Source organism: Anomaloglossus baeobatrachus, chromosome 2 (genome assembly GCF_048569485.1).
Source record: "Anomaloglossus baeobatrachus isolate aAnoBae1 chromosome 2, aAnoBae1.hap1, whole genome shotgun sequence".
Classification (NCBI taxonomy): domain Eukaryota; kingdom Metazoa; phylum Chordata; class Amphibia; order Anura; family Aromobatidae; genus Anomaloglossus; species Anomaloglossus baeobatrachus.
Window position 1 is genome coordinate 409,473,499 of NC_134354.1, and position 21,727 is coordinate 409,495,225.

The 21,727-nt window shown below is 49.0% G+C and overlaps 1 protein-coding gene across 2 annotated transcripts in view; it reads right to left on the bottom strand.

The window, feature by feature from the left end:
* The window catches only part of COL9A2 (collagen type IX alpha 2 chain), a 181,964-nt gene that overhangs the window by 72,678 nt on the left and 87,559 nt on the right, over positions 1-21,727 (bottom strand). For both annotated transcript variants that reach the window (XM_075336118.1, XM_075336119.1), the window contains 5 exons: positions 21,020-21,073; positions 19,390-19,443; positions 19,242-19,295; positions 19,066-19,110; positions 2,096-2,149 (listed from right to left, as the gene is read on the bottom strand). In XM_075336118.1, coding sequence (XP_075192233.1) covers positions 2,096-2,149; positions 19,066-19,110; positions 19,242-19,295; positions 19,390-19,443; positions 21,020-21,073 — 261 coding nt within the window. The remainder of the gene's footprint in view (positions 1-2,095; positions 2,150-19,065; positions 19,111-19,241; positions 19,296-19,389; positions 19,444-21,019; positions 21,074-21,727) is intronic.

Below are 21,727 nucleotides of genomic sequence, written 5' to 3' on the forward strand. Positions count from 1 at the left end.
TGCCGACCGCAGCACCGGGAGAATGAGCAGCAGGGAGGACAGCAGCGGTGGAAGGAAGAGAGAAGGTGAGTACTTGTTGTTGTTTTTTTTTTTTGTTTTTTTTTTATATAAGTGAGTAAACGGTGGCCAGAGGCTTGGGAAGGCAGTTCTGGGGAAGCTGCATTATTATACATGGAGGTCTGAGGAGGCTGCATTATATATGGAGGTCTGGGGAAGCTGCATTATTATACATGGAGGACTGGAGAGGCTGCTTTATACATGGAAGTCTGAGGAGGCTGCATTATATATGGAGGCCTGGAGAGGCTGCTTTATACATGGAGGTCTGGGGAGGCTGCATTATATATGGAGGTCTGGGGAGGCTGCATTATTATACATGGAGGCTTGGAGAGGCTGCTTTATACATGGAGGTCTGGGGAAGCTGCATTATTATACATGGAGGCCTGGAGAGGCTGCATTATACATGGAAGTCTGGGGAGGCTGCATTATTATACATGGAGGCCTGGAGAGGCTGCATTATACAGGGAGGCTTGGAGAGGCTGCATTATACATGGAGGCCTGGAGAGGCTGCATTATACATGGAGGCCTGGAGATACTGCATTATACATGGAAGCCTGGAGATACAGCATTATACATGGAGGCCTGAGGAGGCTGGGTGCATTGTTATACATGGAGGCCTGGAGAGGCTGGCTGCATTATTATATATGGAGGTCTGGGGGGCTGCATAATACAAAATGAAGGACACCTTATACATGCAATATAGGGGTGCATTATGCATGGAGGAGTATGGGGCTGCATAATGCAACATGACGTTTTATGGGGTTGCGTTATAATACATATAGGACTATGGGGGCTACATTATAATATATGGAGGACTATGGAGGCTACCTTATACATGGACTATGGGGGTGCATTATAAAACATTGGGGACTATGTGGTGCAGTATAATATATGGAGAACTATGAGAAATTCATTATAATAATTGGAGGGCTACTTTATACATGGAGGATTATGGAGGTGCATTATAATATATGGAGGACTATGTGGTGCAGTATAATACATGGAGAACTATGGGGTGAATTATAATACATGGAGAACTATGGGGTGAATTATAATACATAGAGAACTATGAGAAATTCATGATAATAATTGAAGTGCTACTTTATACATGGAGGATTATGGGGGTGCATTATAATATATGGAGGACTATGTGGTGCAGTATTATATATTGAGTACTATGGGGTGAATTATAATGCATGGAGAACTATGGGAAATGCATTATAATACATGGAGGACTATGGAAGTGTATTCTAATATATGAAGGGTTATGTGGGACCCTTTATACTTTTTGGAAGGCTATGTGGGTGCCATTATTGTATATGGAGAACTATATACAAGGGGGGACAAAGATACAAGCAGGCGATGGGAACGTTTTGTGCTGAGGGAAAAAGGCTCTTTTTCCTCAGCACCCAGCTTTCCCATGCTCTGCTATACATCTTCTCTCAGCACCCAGCTTTCCCATGCTCTGATATGGGAAAGCTGGGTGCTGAGGGAAAGATGTATAGCAGAGCATGGGGAAGCAGTGTGCCGAGGACAAGATGGATATCAGAACATAGGAAAGGTGGGTGCTGTGGGTAAGAGCCAAGTGTCAGCATCATTATCCTGTACCCCTAGTGTCAGTGTCATTATCCCTACCCTAAGTGTCGGTGTACGTGGAGGGGGGCCCAGGTCTGAACTTTGCACCGGGGCCCATCAAACTCTAGTTACGCCACTGCTTACCGGAGTGTGGTACCTTCACCCTGTGTTCTCTGTGTAGTGTTCTATCCATCTACGAGCATTCAGTGGGATGAGCCCTGGTCCATGCAGTCTTTTTAATGATATCCAGGCCAGTGGACAAGAGCACCCACTGATCTACATGTCTCCTCAAGGACTTTGTAGCAATATATGATTTAGAAGAGTTCACTAGATGGCAATGTTAAGCTGTATTCTAAAGGTAGTATTTGACCAATATGAGCTCTCAGTCTATTTGTCATTAAAGAATAAGCAATATAATGTATTATATAAAAAAACATATATATAGCCAATTATCTACACTTACCTCTTTTCCTGGTGCTCCGATAAATCCTGGTTCTCCACGAGATCCTGGCTCTCCCTATCAAAAACAATCATATGCCAGGTTACAGTTCCCAGTCTCGTTGATTTTGCATGAAATTTAGAATATTAATAAAAAGCTCCACAATGTCTATTACCTTCTCATTAGAGTTGAGAAAAAAGATTTGCAGGAGTTTTTTCCAGCTGCCACATTAGAACTCTGTGAAAGCCTGACCATAGCAATGCAAACTTCCTATTACCCGCTGGAATTCTGGGTACCTCTTCTGATCAGTAAGCCCTGTGACGGCTGCCACAGAGTACCAAACGTCACTAGTGGCCAGGGTCCTGTGAATCAATTTGCTCAACTCTACTTCTCACTAATTAACTAAAATTAGTTATTATAATTTTACCTATAATACATTTATGTCCTATATATATTTTTCTTCAGTGTGTGTACATTGAAAAAAGTAAAAAAAAACCTTTGTCTAACTTGATAACCCCGATCCAAAAACAAACTTGTGTTATTATATTACAAAAAGCTAAATGCCAAGTTACTGAGCCTCAAAACCTCAAATAAATATAGAATGAGACTAAAGTGTTTTTTAATTAGATCAATATAATATATATACACTGATCAGCCATAACATTTGAAACCTAATGTTATGAAGGCTAAAGTAACTGTAACTCAACAAGACATGGACTTCATAAGCCCTTTGCAGGTGTCCTGTGTTATCCAAACTATGATGTTAATGAGGTTAGGCATCTATTCCAGCACATGCCACAAATGCTCAATTGGATTAAGATTTATGGGGAGTTAACACCTTCGCCTTGTTCTGGAACCTCTGTCTGAACAATGTTTGAAGCGTGAAGGGGAGCATTAATCTGTTCAAAGCAGTCATTGTCATTAGAGAATACCTTTGTGTTAAAAGGGTGTACTTGGTCTCCAACAATATATAGGTCATAGTACCATCTACATGACTACCAGGACCCTAGATTTCTTAGCACAAGATTGCCAAGAGCATTACACTGGCTCCACCAGCTTGCCTATTTCCCTTCAACCACTTCCCTGGAAAAATACCCCAAACTGGTCATCAGATCAGGCCACCATCTTCTACCACACCATGATCTGGTTCTGATGCTAACAAGCCCACTGTAGGCGTTTTCACGGGGCTCATTATGGGCACTCCAACTGGTCTACCCCATTCTCAGCAAGTTGAGTATATTCTTAACCACCCATTATTGTTTTGAGTTAGTAGGTCTTCTGTGGGATCGTACCAGAGAGGCTAGCCTCACTCCCGATGCGTAATAATGAACCTTGGCCACCCATTCCACCCATAAGTGCACAAAAGCAAAGTAAAGTAAATGCTTTATAAGATTGTCAAGGTTGGACAACCTCAGATCATATAGCAGCAGGCAATAAAACCACAGAAATATCTCTATTGGGAGGTAGGATGCTAAGCAATATTCATTATTATTACAAGACAACCATTGAGATGGATAGGTGCCAATTGTTTTCCTGGGTGGCTGCTCTGCTATATGAAATAACCAATGTAATCAAGACAAGCCTGTAATAGCAATTGAATAATGTGGCACCCCAGGGTTGCCACAGTAACAACACAAAGGGTTAACTCCCCACACACAACACCAAGACCTCCTGGCCAGAAGGGGGAGACCAAGCTGCTTCCCTGTACATTCTGCTGGGAGGGAGGAAATGGTCAGAAGTAGTTTCAGAGTAGTTTCAGTTTGGAAGTTCAGTGCAGAGCACTGAGGAGAAAGGATCTGTAGGTTGGAAGCTGGCTTTAGCTCACCTCAGGATCCACTGACCAATTCCAGGCCTAGCTGAGGGTCTGAGGAAAGGAGACAGATTACACAGAGAACATTCCTGGGAGACAGAGCATTGCTGAGTTCATCCCAGTGGAGCACACAGAACGGATGCTGGATCCGAGACTGCAGGTTACATGCTGCACAGTTACCACCAGAGAAGTGAAGATTCCAGATCTTTCACCTGTACCACAGACACAAGCAACAAGCGCAGAGTTCAGGAACATACTAGTAAGGACTCGAGTTGCCTGTCAGGTCGGTACCGAGGAGCACAGAGCCAGCTGCATAGTTCACGCAGCAGCAGGGCCACAGACACACAGTGCAGGCAAGGAAGCCAAAACGGCCCGGCTGGGTGGGAGAAACCCTGAACCCCTCACAGACTCCGTGGACAGTACTCTGCTGAATAACATCATCAGTAAAAGACAAAGAAACTGCAAAACCGTGAGTCTGCCTGTTTATTGTGCTCGTGTCCTGCACTCCCCCCATAGACTTACACACTGCCCCGGGGAAAAGGCTCTACCCGTGGGGAGCCGTCCCATCTCAAGCTGCCTTCCATCACCCCGGAGGTTCTGCAGCAGCGGTGGTCATCTCTGATCACATTCCACGGGTGGCGTCACGAACATAACCCCCCCCTTTTATTGTGGAACCAGGGAGCACAGACCGGGTCACGACACCGTGATCCCCTTTCCAGAAGCGACCCCTTGGCCCGGTTCTGGGTATCTCCTTAACCCCTGGCGACACAACTTTGGCGTCACGAACAGGATGCGGACTGGACCCGGCTGCAACCCGGGTGACGTGTGCCTGTAAAGACTTATTGCATCGCATAAAAGACTTGCACTGTGAATTGTTGCAACAAAGAACGGACTTTAAACTTTGCAAAGATACCTGGAAAAATCCAAAAACATCATTGGTAAAATTTTCCAGGCGCCATCTTTAATCACGCCATTACCTGCTACGCGCGGGAAAACATCGCGCCAAAACTGAGACTCCGCCAAACGCTTGCAGAGGAGGTGCGCTCGGTGCTGCGACCCGAACGAAAACGCAGAAAAGTGTCCCAGGCTTGCTGTCAAGAAGACTGGTGAAATTAACTAAGGGGGCGCAAAGATGTCGCAGCAGGGAGACGCTGTTGTACCCGGCGGTGCAGCGGCACCTATCATGCCGTTCCTGATGCCGTACACCCCGGGTGCAGTGTGGCTGCCGCAGTACTCAGGTGAGCCCAACACACTTAATGACTTTATCGGAAAGCTAAAAATCTACTACAGCATGTACCCCCTGACAGAAGCCCAGCGTGTTGGTATGCTTATGGGACAGTTAACTGGCAATGCCCAGCGGGAGGCTACATCCTGGCCGGACGATGCAAAGGACACTGTAGAGCATATAATAGCTGGACTAAAAGCAGCTTTTGAATCCACTGCTGGCAGCCGGGCTAAAATGAGGTTCTTTGGATGCAAGCAAAAACCTAGAGAGAGCGCAAGAGACTTTGCCTTAAACTTGCAGGAGGCGCTCAGAGCACTTAAATTAGCAGAACCTGCCTTAGCCCCTGGAGCAGATAAGCTGCTGATAGACCAATTCCTGGATGGACTCTCATCCCCTTCCCACCGGGGACAACTGAGCATGATGGTGATCCAGGATCCAGGACTAACATTTGCCCAGCTAAAGGATAGAGCCATCCGCCTCCAGCAGGTGGAGGAGCCGCAGGATATAGACTCTGTTCAACACCTTACAGTGGCACCCCAGCAGCCAGTAGTGCCGGTGACATCGGCCATGTCAGCGGCTGCTGCTAACCACCTGGAGCCGATCACTAATGAGGCTCTCCATCAAAAGCTTGAAGCCCTTACAGACACTGTTGCTTCCATGGCTAGAATCGTCCAGGAGCTGCGTGGATCCAAGTCTGCACCCAAGATTGAGCTGGCGACCAGCAAGGAGGATGTCCCATGGATGAGGCCTAGGAGATACCAAGCGACGAGAGGACGACCCAGCGACCGCTACCAGCCGGATGGACAGCCCATTTGCCGCCGTTGCAAGGAGCCAGGTCACTTTGCCCGTGAATGTGCTTTAAATGGGGATCCCCTGGGGAGGCGGGCCACTCCTCAGGAATGAACTCTCAAGGTCCTTCACCCTGGCACGACAAGTATGTGGGGGGACGTCCTGTCATCCCCATCGTGCTGGATGGCATTCCGCTCAACGCCTTGCTGGACACTGGTTCCCAAATATCATCAATTCCGCATGTCCTTTATAAGAGGTACTGGGCTGATTCAGACGTTAGCAGTGGTCCATCTAATGTTGCATTGAATATATGGGCTAGCAATGGTGAATTAGTACCACAGGTTGGTTTCAGAGAAATGACCATTAAGATTGGGAGAGTAGAATTGCAGAATCAGGGTATTATCATTGTTGATGTTGACCGACGAGAACGTGAACCAACTATGCTGCTAGGAATGAATGTAATTGAAAATTGTTTTGCAGAGGTAATTACTGTCTTGCAGCAGATCGTCGAGACTGCCAAACCTGGGCAACAGAGACTCCTGCAGAAGGAAATTAAAGCCTTGATGCTGAAGCAGCAGGTAGAAGTGTCAGGAGGTGAAATTGGCAGTGCAAGGGTAAGTGACCCAATACCTATTGTAATTCCTCCCAAAACTGAAATGCTGGTCTGGTGTAGAGCCGCAATAGGCATCAGAGGGCGAGACTATCAGGCCCTGGTAGAACCCGTGTACTCAGACAGTAGGCCCACTGTACTGACGGCCAGAGGAATAGTTGAGGTACATCGGGGAAGAGTGCCAATACGCCTTCTAAATTGTGGGGAAGATGAGGTCACCCTACCAAAGTATGCTACCATGGCTAAGCTATATACGGTTGATAACAACGCCATCACCACCGTTGAGCCCTTGAAGCCGTCAAATCAGGCGGAGGACAATGGCTCAGAGGGAAAGCTGGAGGATTGGTGCCAAAAGCTACATGTAGGTACCGATTCTACACCCTCCCATCAAAAGCATGGAGTATACAGGGTAGTGAAAGAATATGAACAAATATTCAGCAAACACCCATTAGACTTTGGGCAGATCAAAGGGGTAGAGCACACTATACCCACAGGTCACCATCCACCCATAAAGGAGAGGTATAGACCAGTACCACCAGCTCACTACCAATGCGCCAAAGACATGCTCAAAGAAATGAAAGAAGCCGGGGTAATAAGAGACAGTTGTAGCCCCTGGGCAGCCCCACTAGTGCTAGTTAAGAAAAAAGATGGGACCATGAGGATGTGTGTAGACTACCGACAGATCAACCGCATTACACACAAGGATGCATACCCATTACCTAGGATAGAAGAGTCATTGGCTGCATTAAAATCCGCTACTTACTTTTCCACCCTAGATCTGACTAGTGGGTATTGGCAAGTTCCTGTGGCAGAGGCTGATAAGGAGAAGACAGCGTTCACCACGCCGATGGGCCTCTGTGAGTTCAATTGTATGCCGTTTGGACTCTGCAACGCGCCTGGTACCTTCCAGCGAATGATGGAGTGCTGCCTAGGACATAAGAACTTTGAAACTGTCCTCCTGTACCTGGATGACGTCATAGTCTACTCCAAGACCTATGAACAGCATCTACAAGACCTGGCAGAAGTGTTTGAAGCCTTATCCGGATACGGCATGAAAATCAAGCCATCCAAGTGTCACCTTCTAAAGCCAAGGGTACAGTACCTGGGACATGTCGTGAGCTCAGAAGGGGTAGCACCAGATCCTGAAAAAGTTACCGTGATAAGAGATTGGCCGAGACCCACCAGCGTGAAAGAGGTGAGGCAATTCCTGGGACTGGTAGGCTACTATAGAAGATTTATAAAAGGGTTCACGAAGCTAGCAGCTCCCCTACAAGACATCCTGGTAGGACAGTCAAAGAAGTCTGCAGCCCGAAATCCTCCTTTCCAGTGGAGTGATGAGAGAGAAGAGTCCTTTAAGAAGTTGAAGTGGGCACTGACAGGAGAAGAGATCCTGGCATATCCAGATTACCATCAACCCTTCATTTTGTACACGGATGCCAGCAACGTAGGACTGGGAGCAGTATTGTCTCAAAAGCAGGAAGGCAAGGAGAAAGTTATTGCCTTTGCAAGCAGGAAGCTCCGGCCTACAGAAAGAAACCCTGAAAATTACAGCTCCTTCAAGTTAGAACTACTGGCAGTAGTTTGGGCTGTAACAGAGCGTTTCAAACACTACTTGGCAGCTGCAGAATTTACCATCTTTACTGACAACAATCCGTTGACCCACCTGGACTCTGCAAAATTAGGTGCGCTGGAACAGCGATGGATAGCCCGACTGTCAAACTACAACTTTGTCATCAAGTACAGGGCAGGCCACAAGAATGGGAATGCAGATGCCTTATCCCAGATGCCACACTCGGGGGACGTGGAAGAGGAAACGGAGGGACTGGAAGAAATTGAGCTGCCGGCCTTTCACCGTCCTAAGGTTGGACAGTATCAACCAAGTGTCTACCAAAAACAACAGCAGGCAACTCTCAACCCATTGGCACACCACGGATGGGCTGAAACACAAGACAGTGATCCAGCTGTGAAGCTAGTGAAAGAACTGCTTACACAACAAGGTGCATACCCTAATAAGAATGCCCCAGCTGAGACGCAACATCTCTGGAAGGAGAGAGGTAAATTGTTCCTGTACCAAGGGAAGCTCTGTAGAAGGCACACCAATCCAAAAACACATGAGTTGGTCTGGCAGATCATCGTGCCCAAGAGAGACGTCAAGATGGTTCTGGAAGCTTACCACGACGGTGCTGGTCATTTTGGTTGGAAAAAGTTGGAAGTGCTCTTAAGAGAAAGATTCTACTGGGTTGGCATGAGAAAATCAATTGAAGATTGGTGTAGAAAATGCGGACCGTGCAACCTCAGAAGAAAGGATCAACAGAACCAGAGAGCTCCACTCCAGTCCATAGTAACCAAGCAACCACTCGAGCTAGTCGCATTAGACCACGTCAAGTTGTCACCAAGCCGGTCCGGCTATGTCTATGCCTTAACCATCGTGGACCATTACTCACGCTTCTTAGTGGTGGTACCCGTGAAAGACCTTACAGCTAGAACAGCAGCTAAAGCATTCCAGACGTACTTTTGCAGACCCCATGGTTACCCAGAACAAGTCCTTGCAGATCAAGGTCCAGCTTTTGAATCACAGATTTTCCAAGAATTCTGCAACATGTATGGCTGTAAAAAGATCCGCACAACAGCATACCATCCCCAAACAAATGGCTTATGTGAGAAGATGAACCATATTGTGATTGACCTGTTGAAGACCTTACCAGAGTCAGAAAGAAATCAATGGCCAGAGAAGTTGCCAGACTTGGTGGACTTGTACAATCATGTCCCGGTGAGTTCTACAAACTGCACCCCCGCTTACCTCATGCGTGCAAGGCCCGGTAAACTGCCAATTGATTTAGATATGGGAATTCTGAAGCCAGATGCGGAAGTTCAAGAATCCAATTGGGATACCCTACGTCAGCAGCAGTATCGCCAAGTACAAGAGTGCGTAGAGAAAAGTCTCCAACAAGCTAGGGGAAGACAGGAGAGAACCTTCAACCAGCATGCTCTAGCAACCCCATTGCAACCTGGTGACCAAGTTCTCAAGAGGAAACGGCGCACAAACAAATTGGATAATCAGTGGGAAACCACCCCATATACAGTCTTACCATCCAGTATGGATAATCCCAAAGTGTGTCTCATCAGTAAGGATGAAGGAAGGACATCAGCTGTCGTTTCAAGAGATCAACTCAAACCGTGTCCTGAAACCCTGAAGACACCAGAAGTCACCTTACCCATACAGGTACAACCTGTCAAGAAGGAAGAAGATGTATTCCATACAGTCTTAGGAGATTTCCCAAAAACATGGCCAAATTACTATGGAGCAGTAGTAGTCCCAATGATCGCCTTCCCTCAAGTGGTGGAACCACAATCAGAACCCATACCACAAGAAGTCTCAAGACAAGAAGAACTGGAAGTTGAAACCGTAGAGGAAGAACAGATTCCTGGTCCCAGTGAGCTTGCCAGTCCTACAGTCAGTCCACTATCCTCACAAGTACCAGAAACACCAAATAGGTACACTTCCACCCACACCATTATGCTAAGTACACCCAGTACACCAGCAGTACGCAGGTCACAGCGTAGTACTCAGGGTCAGATACCAGCAAGATATAAAGACTAATGTGGAATTGCATATAAAATGTACATATGTTATAATGTTTATATGAAAAACCGTAACAGTTTAGTGTACAGAAAAGGTGAGAGAAGAGTGGTGTAAGGTGGCAGCACGGAGAGTTACAACTTGATCACATTGTTGGTGGCCCGAGGGCCGTGAGGCCTACTGCACTTATGACCAGAGTAGAGACACCTTTAAGAAGTGTTTGTTGATTGAAATGTTTATTTAATTGCAACGTTAAGACCAAAAGCCCAGTACCTACAGAGACTATACTGTATGAACACTTACATATTTTTGAACATTTTGGACTCTTTTTGAGCTTTAAGGTTTTTGTATTTTTTCCTTTTGAGACTCTGTATATATATAATTGTTGTGATAACTTGTTTGTTTGTTTCACAGTCCCGGAGTACTGTTCTTCACTAAGGGGGAATGTGGCACCCCAGGGTTGCCACAGTAACAACACAAAGGGTTAACTCCCCACACACAACACCAAGACCTCCTGGCCAGAAGGGGGAGACCAAGCTGCTTCCCTGTACATTCTGCTGGGAGGGAGGAAATGGTCAGAAGTAGTTTCAGAGTAGTTTCAGTTTGGAAGTTCAGTGCAGAGCACTGAGGAGACAGGATCTCTGCAGGTTGGAAGCTGGCTTTAGCTCACCTCAGGATCCACTGACCAATTCCAGGCCTAGCTGAGGGTCTGAGGAAAGGAGAAAGCGTACACAGAGGAACATTCCTGGGAGACAGAGCATTGCAGAGCTCATCCCCAGTGGAGCACACAGAACGGATGCTGGATCCGAGACTGCAGGTTACATACTGCACAGTTACCACCAGAGAAGTGAAGATTCCAGATCTTTCACCTGTACCACAGACACAAGCAACAAGCGCAGAGTTCAGGAACATACTAGTAAGGACTCGAGTTGCCTGTCAGGTCGGTACCGAGGAGCACAGAGCCAGCTGCATAGTTCACGCAGCAGCAGGGCCACAGACACACAGTGCAGGCAAGGAAGCCAAAACGGCCCGGCTGGGTGGGAGAAACCCTGAACCCCTCACAGACTCCGTGGACAGTACTCTGCTGAATAACATCATCAGTAAAAGACAAAGAAACTGCAAAACCGTGAGTCTGCCTGTTTATTGTGCTCGTGTCCTGCACTCCCCCCATAGACTAACATACTGCCCCGGGGAAAAGGCTCTACCCGTGGGGAGCCGTCCCATCTCAAGCTGCCTTCCATCACCCCGGAGGTTCTGCAGCAGCGGTGGTCATCTCTGATCACATTCCACGGGTGGCGTCACGAACATAACCCCCCCCTTTTATTGTGGAACCAGGGAGCACAGACCGGGTCACGACACCGTGATCCCCTTTCCAGAAGCGACCCCTTGGCCCGGTTCTGGGTATCTCCTTAACCCCTGGCGACACAATAATATCATGTGATTTCAAGTTACTTGAGGAAGAAATATGGATCCACTTTACTCCTACTATGTTTCCCTGAAAATAAACCCTAGTATCATTTTTCAAGATTTTGTGGCTAAGCTGGATAAGCCCTACTCTAAAAATAAGCAGTTCAGAAGAGTTAATACAGTCTACGAGTATAATTTAATTAAGGCTGTAAATCATTTGTGAATAGATCTTTTTTACATGTTTTGGTAGAAACTTCCACATATTCCTCTTCTTATTCTTCAAAAAGCTATGGACCTGTTTACAACCTTTACTTTTCTGGTCCCTATTCAGTCTGTAGACTAATTATCAGGGGCGTAACGATCGCGGTTGCAGAGGTCGCCACTGCGACCGGGCCCGCAGGGTTATAGGGGCCCGGCAGCCGCTCTGCAGAGCCGGCTGCCGGGCCCCTATGTGTAGTGCCACTATGTAGTGGCCGACTGCGCGACCGTTAGGGGGCCGGCCTGTGAGTCAGGGGGGCCCAGTGTCTGCAGGGGGCAAAGGGGCCCCTGACCTGGAGAGGCCACCAGGCGTTCCTGACCTGCTGCAGAGGAGATGTGCTCCTGCACGGCAGACGGAAACCATCCCTACCAGGACCTGCGATGATGTCACGCCCATGTGACTGTGTGGGAGGAGACACAGGATGCCGGGGAGAAAGCAGGAGAAGATACTTCGAACACATGAGTGGTAATGAGAAAAGAGGGGACATGAGGGGAGGGGCTGCAGGGTGAGTGGGATATGAGGGCTGCAGACTGTGACAGAAGCATGTGAAGGGTGCAGAGTGTTTGAGAGGGGTAAGTTGGGGTACGGGCAGGGTGAGATATGTGGGTCAGGGTGTGTGTGTGATATGGGGGTGCAGGCTGTATAGGGAGCAGGGTGTGTGACATATGGGGGTAGGGGCATAACTACCGCAGTCGCAGGGGTCAGAAGGAGCTGAGAGGTACTTGTTTTTTTATTTTGCTGGCTGCATGACACATATAGGCCCGGGGAAGCTGCCTGCATGATACATGGAGGCCCTGGTGGGGCTGGCTGGCAGGCTGCATTACACATAGAAGCCCTAGGGGCTGGCTGCATGACACATGGAGGCCCTGGGGGGGCTGGCTGCATGACACCTGGGGGGAGGCTGGCTGCATGACACATGGAGGCCCTGGGGGGGCTGGCTGCATGACACATGGAGGCCCTGGGGGGGCTGGCTGCATGACACATGGAGGCCCTGGGGGGGCTGGCTGGCTGCATGACACATGGAGGCCCTGGGGAGGCTGGCTGCATGACACATGGAGGCCCTGGGGGGGGGGCTGGCTGCATGACACATGGAGGTCCTGGGGGCTGGCTGCATGACACATGGAGGTCCTGGGGGGGCTGGCTGCATGACACATGGAGGCCCTGGGGGGGCTGGCTGCATGACACATGGAGGCCCTGGGGGGGCTGGCTGCATGACACATGGAGGCCCTGGGGGCTGGCTGCATGACACAGGGAGGCCCTGGGGGGGCTGGCTGCATGACACAGGGAGGCCCTGGGGGGGCTGGCTGCATGACACATGGAGGCCCTGGGGGGGGCTGGCTGCATGACACATGGAGGCCCTGGGGGGGCTGGCTGCATGACACATGGAGGCCCTGGGGGGGCTGGCTGCATGACAAATAGAGGCCCTGGGGGGGCTGGCTGCATGACACATAGAGGCCCTGGGGGGGGCTGGCTGCATGACGCATAGAGGCCCTGGGGGGGCTGGCTGCATGACGCATAGAGGCCCTGGGGGGGCTGGCTGCATGACACATATAGGCCCGGGGGAAGCTGGCTGCATTACACATGGAGGCCCTGGTGGGGCTGGCTGCATGACACCTGGTGGGGCTGGCTGCATGACACATGGAGGCCCTGGTGGGACTGGCTGCATAATACATGGAGGCCTGGGGGTGCTGGCTGCATGATACATGGAGGTCTATGGGACTGCATAATAAACATGAAGGACACCTTATACATAGACTATAGCAGCGCATTATACATGGAGGTCTATGGGGCTGCATTATAATACATATAGGACTATTGGGGCTACATTATAATATATGGAGGACTATGGAGGCTACCTTACACATGGTCTGTGGGGGTGCATTATAAAGCATGGGGGACTGTGGTGCAGTATAAAATATGGAGAACTATGGGAAATGCATTATAATACATGGAGGACTATGGGGTGCATTCTAATATATAAAGGGTTATGTGGGACCCTTTATACTACATGGAAGGCTATGTGGGGGCCATTATAGTATTTGGAGAACTATATATGAGGGAGGAAAAAGATACAAGTATGGGATGGGAATGTTTTGTGCTGAGGGAAAAGGGCTCTTTCCCATGCTCTGCTATACATCTCTCAGCACCCAGCTTTCCCATCCTCTGCTATACATCTCTCAGCACCCAGCTTTCGCATGCTCTGCTATACATCTCTCAGCACCCAGCTTTCCCATGCTCTGCTATACATCTCTCAGCACCCAGCTTTCCCATGCTCTGATATACATCTCTCAGCACCCAGCTTTCCCATGTTCTGCTATACATCTCTCAGCACCCAGCTTTCCCATGCTCTGCTATACATCTCTCAGCACCCAGCTTTCCCATGCTCTGCTATACATCTCTCAGCACCCAGCTTTCCCATGCTCTGCTATACATCTCTCAGCACCCAGCTTTCCCATGCTCTGCTATACATCTCTCAGCACCCAGCTTTCCCATGCTCTGCTATACATCTCTCAGCACCCAGCTTTCCCATGCTCTGCTGTACATCTCTCAGCACCCAGCTTTCCCATGTTCTGATATACATCTCTCAGCACCCAGCTTTCCCATGTTCTGCTATACATCTCTCAGCACCCAGCTTTCCCATGTTCTGATATACATCTCTCAGCACCCAGCTTTCCCATGCTCTGCTGTACATCTCTCAGCACCCAGCTTTCCCATGCTCTGCTATACATCTCTCAGCACCCAGCTTTCCCATGCTCTGATATGGGAAAGCTGGGTGCTGAGGGAAAGCTGTATGACAGACCATGGGAAAGCAGGGTGCTGATAGAGGGATTTTAGATCATGGGAAATCTGGGTGCTGAGGGAAAGATGTATAGCAGAGCATGGGGAAGCTGGGTGCTGAGGACAAGATGGATATCAGAACATGGGAAAGCAGGGTACTGATAGAGGGATTTCAGATCATGGGAAACCTGGGTGCTGAGGGTAAAAGCCAAGTGTCAGCATCATTATCCCGTACCCTAAGTGTTGTGTACATGGAGGGGGGCCCCGGTCCAAAGTTTGCACCAGGGCCCATCAAACTTTAGTTACGCCACTGCTAATTATGTATATTATTTTGTTCCAAGGTAAAGTGAATCCTATCTTATTTGTAAGTTTGAAAAGTTGTAAAATATAATTTATGTTTTCAGTTTCTAGAAAATTGGGGTGAATATGTTTAAAAGACTACATTGGAATGTATAAGCAATATCAGTAAAAGCATGTGTAATTGATTGTCACTTTTCAGATAAATCCATGAAAGATGAGAAAAAAGAATTTACATGGTATTTTTCAATATCAAGTACTATTATTGACTTAAACACTTCACTTTTCTTCCATGTAGCGCAAGTGAGATTATTTATTTGCATGATTACTGTTGATCTGTACCACACAGATTCCTTCACCTGATCTGGAATTTATGGTGGTACTAGAAATAGGCCTGATGCTATCGCATCGGGAGTGTGGTGAAATGACCATCTGTCTATCTTTAGTGGTGCTGACAGGAGCAGTGGTGAGTGGGGCTGGAGGCATACAGATTTGGTGGGGGGCTGTAAGCATACAGATCTGGTGGGGGGGCTGGAGGCATACAGTTCTTGTGAAGGGGGGCCAGATGCATACAGATCTGGTGAGGGGGGCTGGAGGCATACAGATCTGGTGGGAGGTAGGCTGGGGGCATACAGATCTGGTCGGGGGGTGAAGGCATACAGATCTGGTGAGGTGGGCTGGGGGCATACTGTTCTGGTGAGGTGAGCTGGGGGCATACAGATCTGGTGAGGGGGGCTGGAGGCATACAGATCTGGTTGGAGGTAGGCTGGGGGCATTCAGATCTGGTGGGGGGGGTTGGGGGCATACAGATCTGGTGGGCGGGGCTGGGTGCATATGTGACGCCCTGGCGCCGCCAGGTGGTCACAGAAGAACACTACACCCGACATAACACCATCCCACATCAGATACCATCTGCCACAAAATCCTAGCCACCCCCCTCAGGGTAAGAAGGACACACCAGTGGGCAGGACCAGGCGGATTGGGAGCGCCCAACTAGGGGTCTTGAGGATCCGGGGGAGGGAACCAGTCAGTTTAGTTCAAGTTCAGACTTTGAGTAGTAAAGAGTGGTGAAGGAGAAGTGAGGAGGAGAGTGAAAGCTGAGCCTAGTGAAGGGTAGCCAGGGTAGTGGCCCTGGTTTACTGGCTAGGTGGCAAGCAGTGGACCATGTCCAAAGGCGACGGGAGTCCGGTCGCGGGAAATCCAAAGTGGAAAGGGACAGGGTTGGAGCCCGCCGGTTACGACAGCGGAGATCTGGTCCGGAAACTGTGCACAGCCGGGGTACCTGGACCCTAGTTAGAAGACAGTTGCAAGCCCCTTCTCTAATTAACCAAGCCGGGAGCAAGGTTCCAGACGTTGTTCCAAAGTATGAGCCCAGATAGAGCGAAATGGCAGTCCACCGTGGGGGATAGGGTATCCGCAAACACTCACTGAGATCCCAATGGTCAGTTTTCGCGGGCACGACTCCCAACCACAACAGCACCTGGAGCGGACTTCCCCGTTCCATATGGGGTTGTCCAGAATTGAGAAAGTTACAGAATGCCGGAGGAAGGGACATCGGTACACGAGCCGGGTGTGGGACCCGAGTACACCCGGATGCGGCATCCGGCCACTGACACCTTGGTTTAGCAGCAGACTTGTGTGCAATTATTCAACAGTGAGTACACCAACATCCCCCGGTCCGGCCCGGTGCGCCACCTCTGGCCTACATCATTCCCTGTGTCCTGGACACTGAGCCTCGGGGCATCCCCCCCTACCCACGGAGGGGTCCAACATCTAACTGTCACTCCACCGCCCCGGGTGCTCCGCAATAGCAGAGGTGGTACTCCATCTTACCACACACCGTGGGTGGCGTCACGAAGAATCTACAACAAATCTCCCGCACATATTACGCCCCTTTTTATTTGAGTGTCCGCACGACCCCCGGGTCCGGAGACCCCTCAAGCCACTGCGGATCCGGACCCAAGTAGCTCGGCTGCTGATACGGTGGCGGCACACCTACAGATCTGGTAGAGGGCTGTAGGCATACAGATCTGCTGAGGGGGGGCTGTAGGCATACAGATCTGGTGAGGGGGGGCTGTAGGCATACAGATCTGGTGAGGGGGGGCTGTAGGCATACAGATCTGGTGAGAGGGGCTGGATGCATGCAGATCTGGTTGGGGGCTGGGGGCATACAGATCTGGTAGGGGGGCTTGAGGCATACAGATCTGGTGGGGGGCTGGAGGCATAAAGATCTGGTGGGGGGGCTGGGGGCATACAGATCTGGTGCGGTGGGCTGGGAGCATACAGATCTGGTGGGGGGGACTGTAGGCATACAGATCTGGTGGGGGGGCTGGAGGCATACAGAGCTGATGAGGAGGGGGCTGTAGGCATACAGATTTGGTGGGGGGGGCTGTAGGCATAAATACAGATCTGGTGAGGGGGGCTGGGGGCATACAGATCTGGTGAGGGGGCCTGGGGGCATACAGATCTGGTGGGGGGCTAGAGGCATACAGTTCTGGTGGGGGGGTCTAGGGGCATACAGATCTGGTGAGCGGGGCTGGGGGCATACAGATTTGGTGGACGGGGGCTGAGGGCATACAGATCTAGTGAGGGGGCCTGGGGGCATACAGATCTAGTGGGGGGCTGGAGGCATACAGTTCTGGTGGGGGGCTAGCGGCATACAGATCTGGTGAGCGGGGCTGGGGGCATACAGATTTGGTGGGCGGGGGCTGAGGGCATACAGATCTAGTGAGGGGGCCTGGGGGCATACAGATCTAGGGGGGGCTGGAGGCATACAGTTCTGGTGGGGGGCTAGGGGCATACAGATCTGGTGAGCGGGGCTGGGGGCATACAGATCTGGTGGGGGGGCTGGAGGCATACAGAGCTGATGAGGAGGGGGCTGTAGGCATACAGATTTGGTGGGGGGGGCTGTAGGCATAAATACAGATCTGGTGAGGGGGGCTGGGGGCATACAGATCTGGTGAGGGGGCCTGGGGGCATACAGATCTGGTGGGGGGCTAGAGGCATACAGTTCTGGTGGGGGGGGCTAGGGGCATACAGATCTGGTGAGCGGGGCTGGGGGCATACAGATTTGGTGGGCGGGGGCTGAGGGCATACAGATCAAGTGGGGGGCTGGAGGCATACAGTTCTGGTGGGGGGCTAGGGGCATACAGATCTGGTGAGCGGGGCTGGGGGCATACAGATTTGGTGGGCGAGGGCTGAGAGCATACAGATCTGGTGGGGGGGCTGGAGGCATACAGATCTGGTGTGGGGGGCTAGAGGCATACAGTTCTGGTTGGGGGGGCTAGGGGCATACAGATCTGGTGAGGGGGGCTTGGGACATACAGATTTGGTGGGCGGGGGCTGAGGGCATACAGTTCTGGTGGGGGGGCTGGGGGCATACAGATCTTGTGGGGTGGCTAGAGGCATACAGATCTGGTGGGAGGAGCTAGAGGCATAAAGTTCCGGTGGGGGGCTGGGGGCATACAGATCTGATAAGGGGGGCTGGGGGCAAACAGATCTGGTGGGGGAAGCTGGGGGCATACAGATCTGGTTCTGGTGGGGGGGGCTGATATCCCTTGCTGTAATGCCCCCTGCAGTAATGAGCACATTGTTTAATAATGTGCTCCTGACAGTTCCCTTCTGTCCCCTATTATGCTGCTGTTTACACACAATAAAAGATATTCTCACCTCTCCTCCATGCCCGCGGTGCCTCCAGCTGCATCCTCAGGCACACAGACCTTTCCGTGATATCGTCCGATGTACGGAGTGGCCGCTGTAGGATGTTGTCATGGCTTTACTTCAGTTGAATGCTTTACGGTGCCACAAAGTATTCAACTGCAGTAAAGCGCTGACAGCAGAAGCGGCGGCGGCTCTGGACAGGTGAGTATACAGCAGTGTGTATGTATGTGCTCGGTATATCCATGTGTGTCTGCTATGTGTGTATATGTGCTCACGTGTGTGTGTGTGTGTGTGTGTGTGTGTGTGCGTGCGGCAGTGAGGACCTGGAAGCCGGAGCATCGTTCGAACTGCGGCTGCGCAACTGTGCCGCGGTGTATGACGGAATATGGTTACAGAAACTGCCAATTATGTATGTAGATTAAGAGATAGAGATGCAGAAAATTAAGGGTCACAGCACTGTATTACCTCTTCTTATTAGCTTCAGAAGGACTTACACCTAATAACAAGCAGCTATAACTATGCTAAACAACTTTTCCCCATCCTAGAATGCAGGCAAAGAAAATAGAGATTAAAATATACCTTTTGTCCAAGTCCCCCTTTAGCACCAGACTGACCAGGTAAACCCTAAAAAACATATATAAAGCAACTTATATTATTAAAAGAACCTCAGAAATACCAAGGAAATATATCACAGCAGAATAAAATAAATGCAAATAATTATGTTATTTAGCAAAGTATACAGAAACCATACTTACAGATAAACCTTGATGACCAGTAGAACCAGGAATGCCATTTTGGCCATTGCTGCCCTAGACATGAAAAAAAGAAAAATAAAAAAAATACATAACATCAAAAATATCATTATGATGTTGCCAATATAAGACAGAATATGTGAATGCCCACCTTTGATCCAGGAATACCTGGGGTTCCATCCTTGCCATCAATACCTGGTAGGCCCTGTAGTTGACAGAAAAAGAACCCTTTTAGACAGTGGCTAATGTCATTTTGGTCAGCCATCAAATTCTTCAAACGTACCCTATATTTAAGCTTATTTACCAAGTGTCTGGGGGATTAGATGTATGTTTGCTTGTGCTCTTATATGTCACACTGTATCTGGCTCAAAACACCAGCATCAGTACTACATGTAAAGCTGTTCACACAGCGGAGTCGGACTGTCAGGTTTCCAGGTTTTCCAGTTCTCTTTTGAATGAGCTTGCCCTCGGTTAACATGGAGTTTACTGTTCTGTTGCCCTACTTCCTGTCCAGCTGCTTAAAAGGCCGCCTCTAAGCCTAGTCCAGTGCCTGAGTATACTGCTTGCTGTGTGCTCCTGCTTTGCTGCTGCTAATCCTGATTGCCTTTGGATCCTCCTAAAGACTACCGACTGACCGACTCTGGACCTTACCCGGTTTCTCTAAGCTGTGCCCGGATTCCGTCTGCCATCTTCGGTCAGCACTCTGCCCGGTTCTCTCTGGTTCGTAACCACTCTGGACAATCATTCCGTACGGACACTCCTGGACTTTTACCGCTTGCCCCTTGTGTCCCGGCTGCGGCGCATTTAGGCCTTCCGGGGTGATTGCCGGACAGTCCCTGTATAGGGGTTCGCTCTGGTGGTCTCCCTGGGGGAGTCCGGTGCGTGGCCCCGGGAATTCCCTTCGCTCCGTTTCGGAAAGGTATTTTGTGTATTTGTACTGCTGTGTTTTCCGTTGTGTATCTACCGTGGTTACATATTATAAAACATCTTGTACCCGGAACTCGTCTCTGATTGTCATTGCCCTACGCTATCGAAATCCTCAGAACATATATAAGTATTACACGGACACTCCACATGATGCTGCTTTTGAGTTGCACAAGGCGTCGATCATCTGTGCTGTTGTTAGTAATTGGGCTTGCAGGAGTTAATTTCTGCTAGCCTGTGGATTACTGCTTGAGTCACATGTTGCAGGAGACCTATCACAGTTGCTTCTGCCCTTTTTAATATAGTGGAGTCTGTTCTCCCATGCCGATGATAGCTTTATGCGATCCTGGTTCTTGGACTTTGTTATCGAGTTGCAGGTGAACTTCTGTGTGTTTGGTGTGTTGTGGAAGTACTCTTGTTGTCTGACTATTTCCTCCTTTCCTTTAGTTTCCTCCTGATCACGTATTGTCTATTCCTCTGGGAGTGATTGATGGGAGTTTGAGTTTTGGTTTTCCCACCCGTCTGTTTATTTGTGTGGGATTAACCACTCTTGTCCCAGCTCTTTCCTGGGTAGAGGGAGGGGGGGCCACTAGACCAGGGTTATTCAGCAGCTAGGGCAAAGAAGGCAGCCAAAACATCGTCACCTTCAGGTGCACCTTTGGGATCAGTGTCAGCTAGGGTTAACCTAACCTGATGGAAAATTTAGGCTCCCCTGTTCCTAGTGAAAGAAACTTCTTATTGCAATAAACTATTATATGCTGGAAAACAGAAATGCCAGGAGCAGCCAGAAAAGGAGAGGTCGCTAATTCTCTTCTATTTCCTATTGATCCCTATTAGTGTGTTTAAGCAAAACTTACGTTGTTGCCCTTTGGTCCCATTGCTCCAATCTGTCCAATAACTCCCCGAGCACCCTGCAATAGAAATTGGTTATAGAATTAGCAAATGTTTGGAATAAAACACAAACTGTAAGTGTAAAATTAGACCTTGGATCATAACATACCCTTCATAAAGTATTTAGTGATTTTTGGTTACAGATATGTTGGGAAGATAAATATTATAAACCAGGTTCTTTTGCATCATGTTAGGTTTGTGTAATGAATACAGCAGAATTTGGGACCTTTTTAAGTGTAAAAGTATTGAAGAGAAGTATATATACATATTATATAGAAACAAGTATTTATCAAAAGAGGGAAATATGGAACTTGACCCTTAATAATGGAACTGTCATAGGTATTTTACAATACCTATCAATAAACACATAATGTCATATGACACTAACCTTCATATACCTACAAGATGATCAATGTAAAACCCACCCCCAAGTAAGCCCACCTTGACTGCATCTAATGCACATACTACATAGTTGGACAAAATAATGGTCCCAAACCCAACACATAACTCATATCATCTTTATTTAAGATGTTTGTGGATGAAAATAGGACACAAATTTGCCAAAATGAATATACTATTCTACAATAGACACACTGACCATGTTCACAAAATATAAGTGCATCTCCCCTTAACATATTCCACATCGATCTGGTGCCTAATATTAAATATAATTA